Below are 22,660 nucleotides of genomic sequence, written 5' to 3' on the forward strand. Positions count from 1 at the left end.
CAAATTTCGTTTGACGTGAGCTGGGTGACACGAGTTCTGGCACAGGTAGGCATGGCTGTCGGTAGGTTTTGTGTACAGGTCAGTCTGAAGGTATCCATCCTTCAGACTGACTGAAATATCTAGAAAGGAGACTTTTTGTACCGATGATTGGTGAGTGAATTTGATGGTAGGATGAAGGGAGTTGATGTGTTTTAGGAATGAGTCTAAGTCATCATCTGTTCCTGTCCAGAGCATAAAGATGTCATCAATGTATCTTCTCCAGAGTTCAGAATTCACAGGCACTGGACTTTGTTGGAATAGTTTTCTTTCCAGTGCGGCCATTAGTTTAGTGGCTAGAAGCGCTGACCAACAAGTGTTCAGATATTTTTCTAATTGTCGTTTCTAGATAGTAAAATATGTGCTGAAAACGGTCAGCTATCGCACCATCAAGAAATCGGTTCCCTAGTACCCCTTTAAGGCTCTGGAACCACCCCGGGTGGCAATATCGGGTCACAACAAAGAGTGTTCCCCATAGCCGGAAAGAGCCTCAACCGTGAAAGATAGAAAGAAAGGTATTGAACAAAAAAGACGCACAACACCAATGTGAACCATTTGTGTTATCATACTTATATCAAAATATTGATGACCATGGAATAAATGGGTTATTTTTAGATTTCTGACAAAAAATCGCGAAAAACATGACAAATTGTCTTTTTTATAGCCTAAACTATGAAAGATTTAAAGACAAGTATTGAACACAAAAGATAGCAATGGATAATGGCAACAACATTTGCTCTCATTGCTGTATAAAATTGTTGATTGTTTTTTAATACTTTTCCGTTTTTGTGGATTTCACAAAGCATACCAATTAAACGGCAGTCCAGGTAACTCGTCCGAATTTTTGCGGTTAAGAGCCTCAACATTTGAAGATAGAAAGACTATCATTGAACAAAAACTATGGTAAACACTAATGTTAATAACTTTTGATCTCACACTGATATTGAAATATTGATGACCATGCAATTAATGGGCTATTTTCAGATTTGTGGGTACAAAATCGCCCAAAACATGACAAATTGTCTTTTTTCTAGCCTAAACTATGAAAGATTTAAAGACAAGTATTGAATATAAAAGATTGAACGGGATAATAGGAACAACATGTGCACTCATTGTTGTACAAAATTGTTGATTGTTCTTGAATATTTTCCGTTTTTGTGGATTTCACAAAGCGTACCGATTAATCGGCAACCCGTGTCAATAATCCGAATTATTTCATGCTGCGCCAAAACGATTGAAAATGGATGGAATATTAGTGTTTGAAGACAAAAGGCGCACATTGTCATGTTAAGCATATCTTGTTACACCGTATACACATCAAAATCGTGATAGCTCTTGGTTTGAATGTTACAATGTTTGATTTTGTGCAAGTTACACACATTGATACTGACAAAATGTAATGATATTCCAGGACAATATATCCAGCGCGCTCTTTGGGTCCCCAAAACACTGTACATGGTGAGTCCCATTGTGGTGCCAAAGTAGAAAATAATTATATTCACTTTAGCGATAGTCCGCAGTGGACGACATCAAATGACACAGACTGTAATGATAACTCATAACTCGTCATCGCTTTCAGCAAACGCGTCAAAGTCAACCTCCTCATCTTCTTCCTCGTCTTCCTCGTCATCCTCTTCTTCACAACCACCATCTGCCAGAAGATCGATCAGCGACACAGGTAGGATGGGCTTGAGGCACCACACGGGTTCCAGGACACCGTCTGCATTTTTCGTCCATCCCTGCCCCTGGTCGTAGGGTTTGGGCCTCTCCAGAATGCCTTCATGAGCACGCTTGTACAGGGCAACGCGGTGGTTTACTCGCTGAATGTGCGGCATCAGAGCAGATTGGCAGGGAGGCATGCGGGCTAGATCGACCTTACACTTGGACGTGAGTTTCTCGTTGTCTCCCACCATCTTGCGGAGTAGCTTTCCACGAACGACATCAACTGATTTCTCACGACTGTAATTGTACATCAGGCACGTAAACTCTTCCAACTGCTTCACCACCCGAAGTTTGACATCCCAGTCGTCACCAAGCTGCCTGAATGCCGTGTGAAACTTGGGATTTTTCTCCAGTTTCTTAATGGCCCCACCTTCACCTTTCCTTTGAATGCACTGGTGCAGTCCTCTCCGCTGTACACATAGAACCCAAGAAGAGTGGCACAGTAGTCATGCCCCAGGGACTCTGCAAGCTCAGAGAGGTTGATCAGTTGCCGATGTTTTCCTGATCCCGTATCCAGGTATACAGTCAACTTGATGGCTTCAGCGTGGTAGAGAAGAATGACAAAGATGTCCGTGTCCGGGGTTCTGACCACAGCGTTCTTGTATCCCAGCGCTGCGGCATGATGGAGGTTCAGCACCACCCATCATGACTTTGTCCAAGTCCAATGGTTCGTCTAGTTGCTGTGACTTGACGAGAAGTAGAAACGCGAGGTCGCTTTGCACCTGGTACTGGAGGGCCTTTCCTTGTGGGGATGTGAGCGTGACCTTCTTGCTGCAAGCCTCCATTGTCTTAAGTTTCTGCCTCTTTATAGTGTCAAAGAAGCTTCCTGGCTCTCCACTTTGAAGGCGGGTGATGAAGTCAGTTTTGGCGACCATGCCTTTAGCTTCCGCCTGAAGCAAGTCCCGTTCGACGTCCATGCGGACAGGGGCACCAGACGCCAAGGAGTAGAGCCTGTCTTTGTCTGAGATGGAAAACGGGTTCGTGAAACAGCCTCCTCGCTTTTTTTGATTTCGGCCTTCTCCAGTTCGCGATGTCTCCCCACCTTTGGACAGTCTGGATCGTCGAGGAGGTTCACCATCTCCAAGGTCTTTTCTTAGACTGGGATGTCAAACTTCGGGTGGTGAAGCAGTTGGAAGAGTTTACGTGCCTGATGTACAATTACAGTCGTGAGAAATCAGTTGATGTCGTTCGTGGAAAGCTACTCCGCAAGATGGTGGGAGACAACGAGAAACTCATGTCCAAGTGTAAGGTCGATCTAGCCCACATGCCTCCCTGCCAATCTGCTCTGATGCCGCACATTCAGCGAGTAAACCACCGCGTTGCCCTGTACAAGCGTGCTCATGAAGGCATTCTGGAGAGGCCCAAACCCTACGACCAGGGGCAGGGATGGACGAAAAATGCAGACGGTGTCCTGGAACCCGTGTGGTGCCTCAAGCCCATCCTACCTGTGTCGCTGATCGATCTTCTGGCAGATGGTGGTTGTGAAGAAGAGGATGACGAGGAAGACGAGGAAGAAGATGAGGAGGTTGACTTAAACGCGTTTGCTGAAAGCGATGACGAGTTTTGAGTTATCATTACAGTCTGTGTCATTTGATGTCGTCCACTGCGGACTATCGCTAAAGTGAATATAATTATTTTCTACTTTGGCACCACAATGGGACTCACCATGTACAGTGTTTTGGGGACCCAAAGAGCGCGCTGGATATATTGTCCTGGAATATCATTACATTTTGTCAGTATCAATGTGTGTAACTTGCACAAAATCAAACATTGTAACATTCAAACCAAGAGCTATCACGATTTTGATGTGTATACGGTGTAACAAGATATGCTTAACATGACAATGTGCGTCTTTTGTCTTCAAACACTAATATTCCATCCATTTTCAATCGTTTTGGCGCAGCATGAAATAATTCGGATGATTGACACGGGTTGCCGATTAATCGGTACGCTTTGTGAAATCCACAAAAACAGACAATATTCAAGAACAATCAACAATTTTGTACAACAATGAGTGCAAATGTTGTTGCTATTATTCCGTGCAATCTTTTATATTCAATACTTGTCTTTAAATCTTTCATAGTTTAGGCTAGAAAAAAGACAATTTGTCATGTTTTGGGCGATTTTGTACCCACACATCTGAAAATAGCCCATTAATTGCATGGTCATCAATATTTCAATATCAGTGTGAGATCAAAAGTTATTAACATTAGTGTTTACCATAGTTTTTGTTCAATGATAGTCTTTCTATCTTCAAATGTTGAGGCTCTTAGCCGCAAAAATTCGGACGAGTTACCTGGACTGCCGTTTAATTGGTATGCTTTGTGAAATCCACAAAAACGAAAAAGTATTAAAAACAATCAACAATTTTGTACAGCAATGAGAGCAAATGTTGTTGCCATTATCCATTGCTATCTTTTGTGTTCAATACTTGTCTTTAAATCTTTCATAGTTTAGGCTATAAAAAAGACAATTTGTCATGTTTTTCGCGATTTTTTGTCAGAAATCTAAAAATAACCCATTTATTCCATGGTCATCAATATTTTAATATAAGTATGATAACACAAATGGTTCACATTGGTGTTGTGCGTCTTTTTTGTTCAATACCTTTCTTTCTATCTTTCACGGTTGAGGCTCTTTCCGGCTATGGGGAACACTCTTTGTTGCGACCCGATATTGCCACCCGGGGTGGTTCCAGAGCCTTAAATGGGTACTAGGGAACCGATTTCTTGATGGTGCGATAGCTGACCGTTTTCAGCACATATTTTACTATCTAGAAACGACAATTAGAAAAATATCTGAACACTTGTTGGTCAGCGCTTCTAGCAACCGTACTACATGAACAGATTAGCCACAGATGGTGCCATTGGAGTCCCCATCGCTGTTCCGTGAATCTGCTGATACACTTCATCCTCAAATGTGAAGACATTGTTAGTTAGTACGTGATCTGCAACTTTGACAATAGTCTCTGTTGGTGGCCGATCACCCTGTGGTCTCGAGTCTAGCTCCTCCTTGATAGCTGTCTTCATGTCCGAGTGGGGAATGTTAGTATACAATCCAACAACATCAACCGTAACGAGTTTAGTGTTTTCCGGAAATGATCCGTGCTGGTTATTCCACTGGTCTATAGTGTTCAGCATGTCTGTGGTGTCCTGGATGTAGCTAGGAACGCTTTTTACTCAGTCTTGCAACCAGTGGTCAACCAGTGGTCAACCAGTGGTCAACCAGTGGTCAACCAACTTTGACAGTTTTTCTGTTGGTCCATTCACACCGCTAACTATAGGCCTACCCGGAGTGTTCGTAAGGGACTTATGAATTTTAGTAACGTATAGTAGCGGTCACATTGCACATTGTTTTCATCGGTTACTGCCCAGTCTTTTGTCGTTTTATCAATGTCTCCCTTATCGTAAAGGATATATATATATAGAAAATATCAGAAGTTGTGAAAGAAACAATTGAAAGTCAGAAGAGACTTTCTTCTGAGATTTGTTAAAATCTCTTAGCAGAGCAAAAGAGAGAGGAAATTAAAAAAAATGTGTCCCTTCACAGACAGCCCTATTGGGGAAATCAGACCCTCCTCGGACGGGACCGAGTTTCACACAGAGAATCTGCCCCGAGGGGAGAGTATCAACAGAGGAAACTAGTCCAGAGGAGGACCATTGTTTTACTACCGTGACCAGACACGTGTTTCGACACTCATGTGTCTCACCAGTGGTCTGATGGTAGATATGGCGAAAGGTGTCAACCCATGGTATCCAACCAAGAATCAAACCACTCTCTGAGTCATGTGTTGTAGCGGCATTTCTGCCTCTATTCTCTTGGATTTGCAATGATCTAATAGGGTATTTAAATCATTTTCTTGTGTTCTATCAATAGGAATAACTTTTTGCCCCACTGTAGAACAATGTAAATATATATATATATGTGTGTGTGTGTGTGTGTGTGTGTGTGTGTGTGTGTGTGTGTGTGTGTGTGTGTGTGTGTGTGTGCGTGTGTGTGCATGTGTGTGCGTGTGTTTAATTAAAAACAAAAAAAACTACTCAACATAGTGGTATTTGTACATCTAACCACCTACCTGGTACATGCCCTCAGGGACGCCGTGGTGCACCACTGCGGCAAAACACTCGTAGGCCGTGCTGCATTGTTGCCCGTTGTCCTGGTCAAGGCGGTCGCGATAAAAAGCGAAAGCCAACAGGGAGAATATGAAGAGGACGGCAAGTCCCAGAATGCCTACCATGATCAGTGACATCCCTGTGAAAAAAAATCAGTGACATTATCACATTAGTGTTATTGATCACTGTAGCCATTTTGCGATCCAGTCAAAAAAAACGAAATTAACCAGCTTTACATTTTTGACTATACGCACTGCATATGATTACATAATTACACTCTTACAAAAACCTCACTCGCACAGCAATTATACACTACAGTCATTGCCTTATACGAACCGTAAGAAAATTCCGACTGTAAGACGAACATGTTAAGATTAAAAAAAATGAGAATCGCCTGATAAAGTCCGATTATTTCGACTATCGAACGCATTTGTCAAAATAGCGGGCAAATTATGCGCTTATATCCGGTAACATGATAGCTGAATTGTTACAAGAATTCCCCCCATACCGTGACGAGTGACAGCCTGGATGACACGCTGCAGCATGATGTTGAGCACGATCATGTGAAGCAGGTGGAAGGAGAAGAAATAGCCATAGAAAGCAGTGCCCAGGATAGAGAATGCAAAAAACACCTGAAACACAGACACAGACGCACACACACACACACACACACACACACACACACACACACACACACACACTCACACACACACACACACACACACTCACACACACACACACACACACACACACACACACACACACACACACCCAACACAAAATAAATACACAATACAAATAACATCTGAAATACATGTATGCGGACATGATCAAGACTGGATCACAACAGATGGACAACGAACCAAGAATTACTAAAACGAAAAGGGTCCAAATACCCTTACAATACATATTACTGAACTGTTCAGACTACACTTAGTTTTGCGGGTAGCTGTAAAATTAGATTGCTATATTTTGATAAAAAGAGCCTAAATTGTAACAGTTGAAAATTATGTGTGTTAAACGGTGTTCATCTTGTCTCAAATGCTGGAGATATGCACATACGTATATAAAATGCACAGTTGTTCAAGCTACTCCAAACACACATGATACACGCATACCCTGGTGTAAATTGCCAGCTGGAAAGCACACGCAAACACAGACGCCACCAGTTCCCCGTACCATAATGCACATGCACAGAGGTTCTGGTTAGAACTGTTATAACATCTCTGCAGATTTATATAGATTTCAATGGTTTTTTCTTTGGTTACATTGACCTAAGCAAACTACTGAACTGTGTACGCCAGACTACCAAAGACATGCAAAGGCCATTTTCAAATATCATTTTTTGAAGGATCAAAAAAAGTTCCAGGGTGGGGAGGAAAACATAAGTTCGGTGGGGGTTTTTTTTGCCTAAGGTCGCAGCTTTTGATTATTGTTTAAGTTTTTTAATCACGTTTTAAATACAACACAGCATACATATGTCAGCAGGTCTTATGTAGCTGACTGCTCATCAACATCAAAACGAGATCAATACTAATATGTAAATAATAATTCCAGACAATAATTTGAACAAAATGCATTTATATTATTTTATTCCCCCCTCTGCTTCTTTCTCTCTGTAATCGTGTAGGGCTAGTTATTTTTCGGTAACTTACCCAACAACCAAAATCACTTACCCAACAACGGGCCTGAATCCTCGATAGCTCACAGGTTGATGAGCTAGACTTTGAGGGAACTACTTTAGCGATTGAAAGGTTCCGAACGCTCCAATGTACGAAATATACATCTCTAGACCAAACAATACAAACATACTGCATTTAAACTGGCAACTACAGGCTTGAACACATTGATCTCCATTTAGAATCCATGAGTTTGGTTGTTATCTAAATCCAAATCTAACGATCAGTGCAGAGAAACTCGCTTCAGATCTCTCACGAGTGCACGCAAACTCCCAAGGCAAGTAACTCTCGTACGACAAGAGTAGTTCCCCTTCCAAATTTTCTGAACTGAGTTGCTTGGACAAAAGACTGCAATCTGACGGTTAGTTTTCGACAATATTTCATTTTATAAACAGATCACACGCAACCAAATGCACACATCGCATCAATTTGAAGAACATACAGCGGTTTCATACACTGAACTGGAACACGGGTGCAAAAGTTCGTCTGCTTGTCCCATTCGAAGAAAGAACATTTCCTAAGCGATACCAAAACATGAACAGAACACACACTATCTGCCTTTACCGCCACAGCAGAATAACAACATGACTGTGTACTTGATTGTACTCCAAAACAGGGAAACTGACAAGAAGTGTTAACAGAATTGATTGATTTTCCCTGAACTATACAACCGCGCATTATTCATTCGCCTGCACAAAAACTCCTCTTTTCTTTGAATAACTGAAGAAAGGAGGAATAAAGAGGTTACATACCTCGTCTCAGTGATTATTAAAAATAATGGTCTCAGTTCGCGGTCATGAAAAAGCTCGCTGAAGCTCGCATTTTTCATGATCCGCTAACTTCGACCATTATTTTTGATAATCACTGAGACTCGGCATGTAACCTCTACATATTGACCCAAAAAACGTTGCAGCTTTTGAATATTGTGTCTGTCCCACTCCCCCATTCACCCATTAAGACATATTTACCATGTAGTACAGAGTGGACATGCTGAAGAAGCTGACATGAAGACGAGACTTCTGTGGTTTGCGGCCATCCAGCGTATTCTTGGAATCTTTGATTCTCCGGCGGATACTTCTGTTATTATCAATACAAAGAATTATTGTCGTGGCATAGTGATCAAATTTTGAAATAAACATTAACTTGACATTTGAAAGGAAAATCTCACGAAAAAGAAATTACGAATATAGACATATTCAAACATATCATCACACATGCGCCCTTATCTTACTCACATCCACACGTTTTCTCTCTCTCTCTTTCTCTACACGCTCTCTCTCTCTCTCTCTCTCTCTCTCTCTCTCTCTCTCTCTCTCTCTCTCTCTCTTTTTATAACTCTCTCTCTTTTTTTATAACTCTCTCTCTTTTTATAACTCTCTCTCTCTTTTTATAACTCTCTCTCTTTTTTTATAACTCTCTCTCTCTCTCTCTCTCTCTCTCTCTCTCTCTCTCTCTCTCTCTCTCTCTCTCTCTCTCCATAAAAACTCCCGCCCACCTACACCCAGAGCTGATGCCTGCGCACACACGTTTCCACCAGATGCGGTATCAAAAATACTATTGAGAGTACCCCTAAACCTGACACAGAACAAATAACGGACCAACTGCAAACACCCTCGCAGAGTAAAACCTTCCCCTTGTTTACCCTTTTTACAGAGAGAGAGAGAGAGAGAGAGAGAGAGAGAGAGAGAGAGAGGGAGAGAGAGAGAGACAGAGAGACAGAGAGACAGAGAGAGACAGACAGATAGAGACAGAGAGAGAGAGAGAGAGAGAGAGAGAGAGAGAGAGAGAGAGAGAACATAAGAACACACATAGAGCACCAGCTTAAAAAGATATCACACCGATTGACTTCAACGCACTATGAACATATCACAGGCAAAATATTACCAAAATATAAGCAAATCCAAATTGTTGGGTCAATCGGTGTCGTATCTCTTTAAGGAGCAGAAATAAGGTATCATTGCATTGCAAGACTTACTTGGAAAGGTCCTTCACGTCCTGCTGGAGATGGTTGGAGAGGAAGAAACTGGCTACCACACACAATGACAGCACATTATGCAGACACCCAATGACGTAGATGGTGACCTGAGCTCCAGGCCAATCACCAAGCTCTGGTACTGGGTTGTAGCTATATTGAGAAAGATCAGAAGTGTATGTGAGGTGCAGTCTCGTATACGGTTTAAAACACATTTTTGTCTTCCGAAAAACAAAGTTGAGAAACAAAAGTAATGTGTACTCACCAATACAAGGACAACAACAAAAGTAATCTTTACTCACCAATACAAGGACAACAACAAAAGTAATCTGTACTCACCAATACAAGGACAACAACAAAAGTAATCTGTACTCACCAATACAAGGACAACAACAAAAGTAATCTGTACTCACCAATACAAGGACAACAACAAAAGTAATCTGTACTCACCAATACAAGGACAACAACAAAAGTAATCTGTACTCACCAATACAAGGACAACAACAAAAGTAATCTGTACTCACCAATACAAGGACAACAACAAAAGTAATCTGTACTCACCAATACAAGGACAACAACAAAAGTAATCTGTACTCACCAATACAAGGACAACAACAAAAGTAATCTGTACTCACCAATACAAGGACAACAACAAACAGATAGACTTACCAGCTTTACAACATTCGGAATTTTAAGAAAAACAAGAATGGTATTTTATTGGAACATTTAATTTATGCCCAAACAAAACTTTACATTCACTGTACCGAGACCCATCGGTATTTTATGTGGACAGACAGACAAAAACTGATGATACTGTCCATTTAAAAGACCGCTGGGTCATGAAACGTTCCAACAACATGCCATTCATGTTTTTTTATTCAAATTTGTGTCTTGTTTGTTGGTTTGTTATTTTTAATTGTTGTGGTTTGTTAGCACCATAGTTGCTTGCCTTCATGCTGTATTACATGTCAAAATAGATCAGTACTTCTTCCTCATCATAAAAATCTAGTGTCACATCGCAGATCAAAATGTGTGCTTGCTTGTTTCTTGGTACAAGAGCATAGGTACATATTAACTCAGTTCTTTTTTGTCTTCTGCATTTTCAACGTAATTTGATGTTTTGTTGTTGTTGTTGTTGTTGTTGTTGTTGTTGTTGTTGTTGTTGTTGTTTTGTTTTCGGGGGTGTTTTTCTGTTTTTGTATTGTCTTGATTTTCGAAACAAAGTTTTCATTGTCATCGTTACCAAGTTAGTGCTTGACTTACTCATTTGTGGCAGGCGCCTTCCACGTGACCAGGACAATGAGACACAAGACCACAGAGAGCAGGAGGACTGCCAGATTCAAGTTCCATCTATGTAAAAACAAAATAAACGTGTGAATGTTACAGAATAGTCACTGACTATGATCGACTACCATAAGTACACAACACACAAATGCAGAACTACATCATTACCACAATCAAATACCTTAGAAAAGTCATCATCATAATCAGCAGCAGCAGCAGCAGCATCTTCGTCATCGTTAACAAATATAACAACAACAACAGCGGACTCATACCTGTTATTGGCAGCGCCTACTTCCTTTATTCTTTGAGTTGTTATCAAGGGGCTCTTGCTTTATTTGGATGGTATCACCACCAACAACTACAACAAGAACTCTACCACCACCAAAAACAGAAGCAACAACGACAACAGCAACCCACATTGTGTGCGCCTCTTTTCCTTTACTCGTTGACGTCGTTATCCAGCACGAATGCCTCGAGTGCAAATGATTAACAATATATCTAATGTGGTCGAAACGTCGTGATTGGTATTCGTTTCGTCTTCGTCAAACTCGTGAGTACAGTATTTTTTGGTCTTTTTATTAATATCTAAAATAACAAAGAAGAGAGAGAGAGAGAAAATGTAAGTTTTACGCCCTCACGGCAAAGCCATTAGGGGCATGTTACACGGGAAAACCCGGCTTTGTATAAAAAATAAAAATAACAAGAAGAGCAAACGCTCGATCGAGTCACTTTCGCAGTTCTGAATATTATATGAGGCATCAGATGGACAGGAAGAAATTGCTATTCACAACACAATGAGTCACGTTCACATAAAATTTGAGCCCGGTCACTTTTATAGTTTCCGAGAAAAGCCCAACGTTAAGTTGTGTGTTGCCGAACAGAAAAGGCTAGTTATCTCCCTTGTTTTTCTGATAACGTTCGTAAAAGGCTACAGATGTAAATACTTTGATGTAAAGAATAATCCTACAAAGTTTCAATCACATCCGATGAACTTTGTCAAAGATATAAAATGTCTAATTTTTCCTTTGACGCTGACCTGTGACCTTGAAAAAGGTCAAAGGTCAACGAAACCATCGTTAAAGTGTAGAGGTCATTGGAGGTCACGACTAAACAAAATATGAGCCCGATCGCTTTGATAGTTTCCGAGAAAAGTCCAACGTTAAGGTGGTGTCTACGGACGGCCGGCCGGACGGCCGGCCGGACGGCCGGCCGGACAGACTAACACTGACCGATTACATAGAGTCACTTTTTCTCAAGTGACTCAAAAATGTAGGGGGGGGGGGGGGGGGTAAAATAACAAAAAAATATACCACTACCATCAACAATACTATGGATAAGGATAAGATTTCACATGGTCCTCTGAGGTAACCCCCATTGAAATTCGGTCTGCTTTCTCAGTGGGGAAAGCGAGCTGCCATCCAGTGCGGCGCTACCCAATTCTTTTTCTTTTCCTGCATGCGCATGTTCATGTAACCAAGCCCTGAGACTTTTGCTGTGGGATGTTCAGACACCGAGGAGAGTCTGCAAAAAGTTGACTCTGGGAAATAAATCCCCTGCTGAACGTGTGAATCAAACACACGCCGATAGCAACAACTGGTTTTGAAGCCAGCGCCGCTACCGACTGAGCTATATCCCCGCCCCTAATACCATCATAACCATATCAGCGCCTACTCAATACAGTCATTGAGCTCTTTGTTTTCCAAAATTTAGATAGCATAAACGACTCACTGGTTTTGAACGAGGAAGCCAGCGAGGGGTTTGTTGCGAATGCGACGTTGGTATTTGATGTCCTTGTAAATGTCCTCAGACCAGTCCATAAAGTCTCGAAGCTTGTTGCTAGGCGTCGAACGATCCACACTATATGTCACCTTTTCCTTGAGTTCTTCCCTGAGAACATCCTGCACGTTCAGCAAAGTGGATTTTTTATGCGGCATAAAATGGGGTTTTTAAACCCGAGATAATGATCGAGGTTCTTTTTGGTTGGGAACAGATTTACTTGTTGGACTATTGATATGCGATTGTTGCTATCGTGTATTTGCTTCAGTTACTTTGCACTTCAAATTTCTTCTTGATGGCATTCTGCATTGGTCTTGTTTTGTTTTATTTACTTTCTAATTTAAAAGAGTGAGGATGGTCCACTCTGTATTTCTACTACTTTGAACCCTCTTTAAGTGGAAATTTCCGACTTTCTTTTGGTTTCCTTTCCTTTTCTTTTCCCTTTTTCTTTTCCATGCTCCCTTGTTTCTTTTGGCATTCATGATAATATCAGCTTGTCTCGACTTCTTTTCTTGAAATGATAAAGAAATTTGACTCAACAGTTTTTACTGCTGGTGAGAAACAGGGCCGGACCAAATGAGTTGTAAGGGGGGGGGTTCCTCCTTTTTTGGGGGGGCAAATCAGCGAATTTATTTTTTTTTTAAAAACACACAAAAAAACACTCAAAGCAAGGTACATGCTTTTTCCAGGGGTGGGGTTCCGGAACCCCTGGAACCCCCCCCTGGGTCCGGCCCTGAGAAATGATTTACACAGGGAGTCTTTCTCCGCCTCTCCCATTAATTTATTCGACCGTGAAAGGAGATTTTCTACCGTTCACGCTTTCAATTGCGAGTTTGAACAAAACGTTCATCAAATTCTAACTCACCTTGTCCTTGACATGAAAATAAACTTTCTGCAGAAACTCATCCTTCAGAATTTCTACAGAGGCAGTTCTCTCAGCAAAAAACTCAGCTGCATCTTTCTCAGCATCAGTTTTCCACATTTCTGCACAAAACGACACATATAGCTGTCTAAAGTAAGGTAGCTTCATTGTTATGTACATGATCAGGTTCATCACTACAGAGCTGTTCAGCCTTTAACGTGGGATTTACCGCAACACGGTGGCCTAGTGGTAAGGCGTCCGCCCAGTGAGCGGGAGGTCGTGGGTTCGAACCCCGGCCGGGTCATACCTAAGACTTTAAAATTGGCAATCTAGTGGCTGCTCCGCCTGGCGTCTGGCATTATGGGGTTAGTGCTAGGACTGGTTGGTCCGGTGTCAGAATAATGTGACTGGGTGAGACATGAAGCCTGTGCTGCGACTTCTGTCTTGTGTGTGGCGCACGTTATATGTCAAAGCAGCACCACCCTGATATCACCCTTCGTGGTGGACTGGGCGTTAAGCAACCCCAAGGGTGCATTACGGATAAGAATGGTAGCAAAACATTATTTTTGTGTTATTCAGAAAGGTTCGGTCTTAGGACCAAATTTGTTTCGTTTTCAAGTTTCTCGATTCATAAAGTTGATCAAAACTGTGACTAGAGTGCCCGCTCCAAATGTCCTCCTGTAGTATGACTATTGCGTTACTTCCCTTTATAAATCTGTATCAAGGCCAGGCGACTGAGTTGAGAATAACAAAATAAATGTTGTGTCGTTCAACATGTAAAAAAAAAATTAAAACAAAATAAAAAAAAACTATTAAGGAAGTCTCCAAGAAGTTACTGACAAAGTTATCAAAATAAACAGGTATGGCATATTTACGGGAAGGAAAGGTACCTTTACAATACATTTGGTTTGTTGCATTGGCAACAGACTTTCGACATTGCGAACTACAGTAACTAGTGATGTGTCCTATATCTAATCCCGAGCGCTACAACTGTATTGCAAACCATGTAAAACAGCTCATAGATGTTTACGTTTCCGAATTGTGAATTCAGATAAGCAATACCAGCAACCAAGCAACCACAAAATTTGAAAAACATTATTTTGAAAAGTGTTCTTTCCACGGAAATGGGTCCCTGAATCTGCCGGTTAATTAGCATAGGTCTATTTACAGTAACTTAAAATGGCACATGTCAGTATGACGGTGCGAGATGTTGTATCTAAGCGGCATATAGTAAGATACATACTCTTAGGGCTATGAGATTTATCCAGATCCGTCTTTCTGCACAGGGCATGGTAGTAGGCAAACCCAACTTCCATCACCAGTCCCTGCAACTGTTCTTTTTTCGGATGAATCTTCTGAAAAGACATCATCATAATTATTCAACAGTTCATCTTCAACATCCCAAACACACTCTTCAGAATGAAAGACGGAAACATCAAAAGAAGAAGATATCCCGAAATTGGTAAAAATGTATTAGCAGATTTTCAAATTAAGATACTTCTGTGTATCAGCTTAGATTGATTGGTCATGAAAAAGTAACAAACCACTTTTTTAACATCGAACAAAAACAAAAAAACGACCTATCTGATATTTACTTTTCATTTTCAAAACAACACAAGCATTCTTGTATCTATTCATGTATTTTTTCTAAAAAATAAAATAATAAAGAAACTAAAAATGCCGTAGTTTCCCTGGTTTGTTAACAAGTTACCTTTTTGTACTAATAATTATGTGCACAGCAACTTCTGTTTATCTCCAACATTAAGTCCCGTACGGAACTGGTTCGAGGAATGGTAACAGGAAGGTGCACGATTGAAACAATAAAGATGACAACGCAAATAAACCAAAGGCATCATTCAGTCATTAAGTGCTACTCTTCTTCTTCTTTGCTCGATGGCTGAAACTCTCTCGTCTTTTTCGAGTATGACCGTTATTACCCGCCATTAGGCACCCATACGCCGCTTTCGGGCAATGCCTGCTTGGCATTTTTACCAAACTCTAACATGAATTACAGGACCTTTTTCGTGCGCACGTTGTCTTGCGCCAGCGTGTACATACGAAGGGGGAAAAGCACTAGCAGGTCTGCACTTCACTTGACCTGGTAGATCGGAAAAATCTCCACTCTTAACTCACCAGGTGCGACTGGGATTCAAACCCTAGACTGTCCGTCTTATCCATTAGGCCAGTGCGCCCATCTTAGTACTACCAAAAGTACGAACCTTTTGGTCTTTGTATGCCTTGACCATGGTTTCTTTCAGAACTTCGCTGTCAATGGCTTCCAGGACCATCTGAAAATATGAACACTCCCTTAAGAAGACAACTAGTTTCACGCCATACATCGATATGTTTTGTGCACAAACACACACACAAGTTAACCAAAGACTGGAGATTTGTGTCTGTCTGTCTGCACATGGTAAGGTAACATTCTATTTAACAAACTTTTGGCAAAGAAATATTTTGTTTTTTCCAAAACTCGATGCCATTTTTAGGTTTAAGACTGAACAATTTTCGGTATAAAAAAAAGAGATACATTTTCGTGGGTCTTAATGCGTTTCATGTCTGAGCTATACGTCAAACTATCAAACTTATTTTCTGTTTATAAAGTTCTAATTTCAAAATCTGTCTTTGTACGATTTATATCTTGAAGCCTTGATTTAGATTTTTAGACAAGCAATATAATTAACAGCCTGCTTACTTCTGGGATTGTCTGAGTATCCTCCTCCAAAACACCTGGCCGGTTTTCCTCCGAGAGGCAGCGAATAAGAATGATGATGGATCTCTTCAGACTGTACACCTGCACAGCAAATAAGAATGATGATGGATCTCCTCAGACTGTACACCTGCACAGCGAATAAGAATGATGATGGATCTCCTCAGACTGTACACCTGCACAGCGAATAAGAATGATGATGGATCTCCTCAGACTGTACACCTGCACAGCGAATAAGAATGATGATGGATCTCTTCAGACTGTACACCTGCACAGCAAATAAGAATGATGATGGATCTCCTCAGACTGTACACCTGCACAGCGAATAAGAATGATGATGGATCTCCTCAGACTGTACACCTGCACAGCGAATAAGAATGATGATGGATCTCTTCAGACTGTACACCTGCACAGCGAATAAGAATGATGATGGATCTCCTCAGACTGTACACCTGCACAGCGAATAAGAATGATGATGGATCTCTTCAGACTGTACACCTGCACAGCAAATAAGAATGATGATGGATCTCCTCAGACTGTACACCTGCACAGCAAATAAGAATGATGATGGATCTCCTCAGACTGTACACCTGCACAGCAAATAAGAATGATGATGGATGTCCTCAGACTGTACACCTGCACAGCAAATAAGAATGATGATGGATCTCCTCAGACTGTACACCTGCACAGCAAATGAGAAATGTTGTGGTGTCGGCAATCAGGAAAGTCTTAAATTTTAAATCAGACAAAATAAAGCTTAACATAGACTGTCTCGCTTATGTCTTCCGAACGAGCTTCTGGACAACTTGTCAGATGAGTGTATTTTCTGTACTATGGGTGTACATCTGTCTGTCCACTTAAAAAACCGCTGGGTCGAAGATCAGTGACCGTAACATTTTGTTTTGTAATGATTAAACATTCCTATAACATATCTTTCTTGTTTGTTTTATTTTTAACATATGGTCGATAAATTGATACATTTTGGTTTTTCTTCTGGTGTTGTTTGTTTAGATGGTTACACATTGCAAATGGCTGTTATCCACAGACACCAGTTGAGCATGTATCAATGCGTCTTGCCATCAGGTGTTCAAGGGGTAGTTTTCTAGTGCTCATCGAGAATTGTAGGCCGGTAATTAAACCAATCAAAATAGGCCGGTAATTAAACCAATCAAAATAGGCCGGTAATTAAACCAATCAAAATAGGCCGGTAATTAAACCAATCAAAATAAGCCGGTAATTAAACCAATCAAAATAGGCCGGTAATTAAACCAATCAAAATAGGCCGGTAATTAAACCAATCACAATAGGCCGGTAATTAAACCAATCAAAATAGGCCGGTAATTAAACCAATCACAGAATAATTATGTTTCCTTCTTAACCCAACTTGACTGAATTGCAATACTTTGTGATACATGAAATGTGATATGAATGCTGTTTTTATATGTTATACTCTTACTTTCTCCCAAGCGCAAGACAAATTCTTCTATGAAAATTGAAGCCAATAAAATTTGAGTTGAGTTGAGTTGAGTTGATATGAAAGCAAATGGGAAGTAAACATTACTTCTTCCTTGCTGCATCCTTTGAAGTGCTCCACACGTAGAAGGTGGCTGATGTAATCACACAGCTTGTTCTCAAACACCACATCCTGGTTTCTGAAGTTTCCCTGCAATCAGAAGCAGATGCCTTAACCATAAGAATAACAAGATAAGATAATGTAACATAAGTTGAGATAAGAAACAATAACATTTTATTGTCCATTTAAATGAAACATTAAAATGGTGTATTGCAGTATTCTCCAAAATATTTTTTTTTCTTTCAGGGCAACAGGGAAATATTGACTTTGATTGATGATTCGAGTAAATCCTCTTGAGTTCATACGACTTTCAATGATATCGACTTCTTATTAAAAGCAAACTAAGGCAATACTTTGTGCTCCCCTTGCTTAACAACAAAACTTAAAGAAACAATAAAATGACAACACAACATCAAGCATGTTGTATATGACAACACTGAAAAATAATTCATAAATACCACAAGAAACATTTATATGAAAAGAACACAACAGATCCAGGTCAAACTACATGGGAAGCAAGAAGGTAAGAAAGACTCCATGCTTTTCATTTTTTCCAATTTTCCATTGGCAATCTTTTCCAAATGTCCTCACGCTTTGTACTTTGAGGGAGAAAGGATGTACTGGAAAATAATTTGTTATGAGGAGATATGAGTTAAGATGATTATGATAAGTATTTTATTGTGCGTGTACACTTAAATGTATTATCTAATGATGTTACTTTATATGTTGTTTGATTTTGTGATATAAGGATACACCACACATTTCTCATTTAATATAATAAAGTTTTCTATGTCTATGTCTCACAGAGGTGAACTCCACGAGCGTGTCGAAGAGCTGAATGACGAGAGGGATGGACTTGGCGTTGACGTTGCTGTACAGGATGTCCAGGAAGAAGCAAGTCTCCGCCACCAGGTTCACCGACTTGATGTTGTCTGGCTGCTCTCGCAGATAGTTCTAAAACAATAAACAACAATGGTAATAAGTAAGTTACGATAATGAATGTGCTTGTTTGCTTCTTGCTGTTCGTTTCTTGTTTTGTGTTTTGTGCTTTGTGCGTCTTCATTTCTTGACCAGTACTCTTGATTTTGGTACCGTGTGTTCCTAAGACTGCGTTTTCCTTTGATAATTATAAGGCTCACTGTGTATAACTGTATCAAACAGCTGATAGTCGCTAATGAGTAAAGAAATCAGTTGTTTTCCGATTTAGGTCAATACTATGACTAATATGAACCTTGCAGTGAGGAGGGTCTTACCGCAACAGTTGGTCTACATCCTTATTTACCCGTGTATCTATGTTTAGTTTTGATTATCTGCTAGAGGAAGTAGATATCAGCAAAATATTAATTATGGCCGCCATTTGCATTTCATATTTGCCTAAATACTTCCTTCCTCTAGCAGATAACCAATACCATTGTATTGTAGTGTAGTGTAGTGTATTGCATTGTATTGTATTGTATTGTATTGTTTTGCATTGTATTGTATTGTACTGTACTGTACTGCACTGCAATGCACTGCATTACATTGTATTGTATTGTTTTGTATTGTATTGCATTGTATTGTATTGTAATGAGTCTTTCCAGCAACATTCACCTGAAGTCCTTCATGCTGGTTGTCACACATGAGAGCCATGATTCGCAGCACCAGCTCAATGTAGCCATCGTCCTTGAACTCAAGGTCATTCACGGTCATGGAAATGGCGGCCTCTGTGAGCTCTTGCATCTCATCCTTGTCAATGTCCTGCTCGACGAAAAAGTATTTGATTGCTTCTCTCTCTTCCTCATCTTCATTTGCTTTATATTTTATCAAACAAAAAACCTAGAAACTTTGGAACGATATATTTACATCTAAATCAATCTCCAAAATATCTACTTACATCCAAATCATCCGCCAAAATGTCTACTTACATCTAAATCATCCGCCAAAACGTCTACTCACATCTTAATCATCCGCCAAAATGTCTACTTACATCTAAATCATCCGCCAAAATGTCTACTTACATCTTAATCATCCGCCAAAACGTCTACTTACATCCACTTTCACTCTGGGTGCAAAGTTTTCTGGAAGAGGAGAGACCTCAGAAGTTTTCCTGGGCTTGCTTATGTACACGGCAGGTTCGGGGGTATCATCTATTGTCCCCATTGCTATACTTGTGTGAGGCTGATGAATGGGACCTCCCGGCACAGACAAAACGCTTCCCATCACACGCTTGTTTTTGGGACCAGAGCCAGACGCCCGTGATTTTCTGTTTAATGCTAGTCCTGAACCTCTCTGGTGAGTAATGAAGCAATAAACATAAGAAAACACAACATTATACAGAATCAAAAAAACAAGAAAGGTGTGTTATAGGAACGTTGAATTGTAACAAAACAAAACGTTACGGTCACTGATAATACAACATAATACAAATAAGAGGGTTGCAGTAATACAACATAATACAAATAAGAGGGTTGCAGTAATACAACATAATACAAATAAGAGGGTTGCAGTAATACAACATTACATTGCATCGCATGACATAAACTGACATTCGACATAACAATGACATTAACAAACACTTTAAAGTCCATTAAAAAGACTGTACTAAACGATGAAGTGTCTTTGATGTAGCTTAACCTGCCTGTCAACTATGTTTAAAAATACTTTGAAGTCAAATATTATGAAAGTAAAAATAGATGCGTCAGCGCAACAGCCCCTTACCGGATTACGCTTTCCTCTTCCCATGCTAAGACGCGACTTTCTCGCCATCGACATCATGGAACCAAGTTGAGTTGCCATCACTGCATTCTGCACAAAACAAAAACAAAACAACACTTATAAAGTCAATAACGAGCTTCAAATAATGCGATTTCACTACACGCAGTTTTAGAGAAACTCTTAAGTGGACACAATGACAAAGATCACGTTTACTGCAAATTTCCTTTGTTTAACCGGTATACGCTTTAACAACATCAAAATAACGTAAACTGAATCAACATCTGGTCACCACTACAAGCTAATATTTTGTTGGACTTTTTCTCTCCTGAAAAAAACAATCATACAATCACTGTATTTTAAATTTGGGTTGACTGGTTTACGTTACAGAGCGGCCGGTTTCTGAGAAAGGCAGGATTCGCACCTGAAAAGTTGACAGACATACGCTATTTTAATATTTGAGAAACAAAGGAAAGTATGTGCTCTTTTAGGCATACGAAATGTGCAACAAAATGTAACCGAGTGCCGAAACACCACAATCACCTTTGGAGGCGAAGTCCACTCAAACAGGATTGAGAATTTTAGAACTTATTTCTAAGCCCAGTATAAAAACTGTTATGCATTCGCAAAGGAATCCATGAACATACAGAGAGACAAAAGCCGCCAGACCCCATCACAAACAGAACTCTACAATCCACAGGTGTTGCCTTGCGAGCTATAAATAGCTCGCAACTTCTAAGGCGAACAACTCTGCAGAGTCTGCTGTGAAGGGCGACGTTTGAATGAACTTTGTCCCCAAAGTTCCGAACCATGGACCCGCCAAGCTTAGGTCCCTCCCAGGTTCGTGGAATGGGAACAGCACGAAAAATGATTCAGTGGCCATAACGCCATTCCTGAACATATCATGTCGAGTCCCATCCCTGTCGACGACGCCAAATGTAACCGAGTGCCGAAACACCACAATCACCTTTGGAGGCGAAGTCCAATCAAACAGGATTGAGAATTTTAGAGCTTATTTCTAAGCCCTATAAAAACTGTTATGCATTCGCAAAGGAATCCATGAACATACAGAGAGATGATGATGATAAAATCGTTTATTTAACGTCACTCTGTAAAAACATTGGCGACATTTGTCTCAGATTAAAAACACACACAGGCGCGCACACAAACTTTCCCTTTATGTACAGTGGTTCACCACCCTCCCACCCCCCGCACACTCTCGCTCATCTAATTAAAAATGGTAAGTTAAGTGGGAGTTATGCGGAACAAAGTCCGACAGACAGAAACAAAGACAGAAAGCGACGAACAAAGACAGAAAGCGACGAACAAAGACAGAAAGCAACAAACAAACAAACAATCAAGGAAGACAACGATGCCATGTCTTTAACCTACCCCTCCCATGACTTTGCGCAAGGCCTTCGCCTGAGCAATCAAATCTTCCACTTTGGCCGTGTGCATCGCTTGTAGCTCTCGTCTGAAATGGCAAAGTCAGAACAATGAAATCATCAGAAACTATGTTCGTGTTTTGTCAGTCATTAAAGGTTCCACACACCAAACATTTTTTTCTTTTTGACTATTTTCTAACATATTTTTTGTTATTTGATTATGTAAAGAAAACATCCCTTTATGACCAAGTGTTGAATATGCTGTTCCTCAAAAAAAATTCATCCCCGTAAGGAACAAAATGAGATACTCACGCCAACTGTTTTACAAGTTTATTTGCCATGCAGTATCGTTTTTGTGTTTAAAGCCTTCTTCGACAAGCGCTTAGAACTGTACCCACGGAATACGCGCTATATAAGCTTCATATTGATATTGATTGATTGATTAAAGCCATGGCTCTGTGGCAAGTACGTGGCGACTCCTTCGAGCGCAAACTCAGGGAGTCCCACATCATATCATCCCTCGGCACTACCTGCCCCGATGGAATTAACATTCGCCGTTAATTCATTCATCTCAACCTTCCCCCCCCCCCCTGTTCCACCTTGTGTGTATGTGTGTGTGTGCGTGTGTGTGTGTGTGTGTGTGTGTGTCCGCACGGGTACGTGAGTCCCCTCTTTCGTTCCCCTTCACGCACCCCCCCCCCCCCCCCACATTTTGTTTGGTCTACAGACCTCAAAACTGCCGCTTTTCATTCCCCTCGGGTAGCTTCCCTTGCTTCTCTGTCTTTGTCATTTGTTGGTTTGTGCAGTGTAGTTGTTTTGTCAGTTGTTCTCCTCTTTATTTGTTGTATCGTCTTTCTT

The 22,660-nt window shown here is 40.6% G+C and overlaps 1 protein-coding gene across 1 annotated transcript in view; it reads right to left on the bottom strand.

Annotated features, from left to right (window-relative positions):
* Nucleotides 1-22,660, bottom strand: part of LOC138945902 (inositol 1,4,5-trisphosphate-gated calcium channel ITPR3-like) — a 90,855-nt gene that overhangs the window by 12,950 nt on the left and 55,245 nt on the right. The window contains exons 49-64 of the mRNA XM_070317421.1: nt 21,810-21,891; nt 20,424-20,510; nt 19,755-19,994; nt 19,317-19,463; nt 18,531-18,680; nt 17,715-17,816; nt 16,139-16,237; nt 15,663-15,731; nt 14,687-14,798; nt 13,447-13,565; nt 12,534-12,703; nt 10,785-10,871; nt 9,525-9,674; nt 8,518-8,626; nt 6,379-6,502; nt 5,834-6,009 (exon numbers count right to left, since the gene is read on the bottom strand). Of these exons, the coding sequence (XP_070173522.1) occupies nt 5,834-6,009; nt 6,379-6,502; nt 8,518-8,626; nt 9,525-9,674; nt 10,785-10,871; nt 12,534-12,703; nt 13,447-13,565; nt 14,687-14,798; nt 15,663-15,731; nt 16,139-16,237; nt 17,715-17,816; nt 18,531-18,680; nt 19,317-19,463; nt 19,755-19,994; nt 20,424-20,510; nt 21,810-21,891 (2,023 nt within the window). The remainder of the gene's footprint in view (nt 1-5,833; nt 6,010-6,378; nt 6,503-8,517; nt 8,627-9,524; nt 9,675-10,784; nt 10,872-12,533; nt 12,704-13,446; nt 13,566-14,686; nt 14,799-15,662; nt 15,732-16,138; nt 16,238-17,714; nt 17,817-18,530; nt 18,681-19,316; nt 19,464-19,754; nt 19,995-20,423; nt 20,511-21,809; nt 21,892-22,660) is intronic.

The sequence above is a fragment of the Littorina saxatilis genome, linkage group LG13, assembly GCF_037325665.1.
Source record: "Littorina saxatilis isolate snail1 linkage group LG13, US_GU_Lsax_2.0, whole genome shotgun sequence".
Taxonomy (NCBI): domain Eukaryota; kingdom Metazoa; phylum Mollusca; class Gastropoda; order Littorinimorpha; family Littorinidae; genus Littorina; species Littorina saxatilis.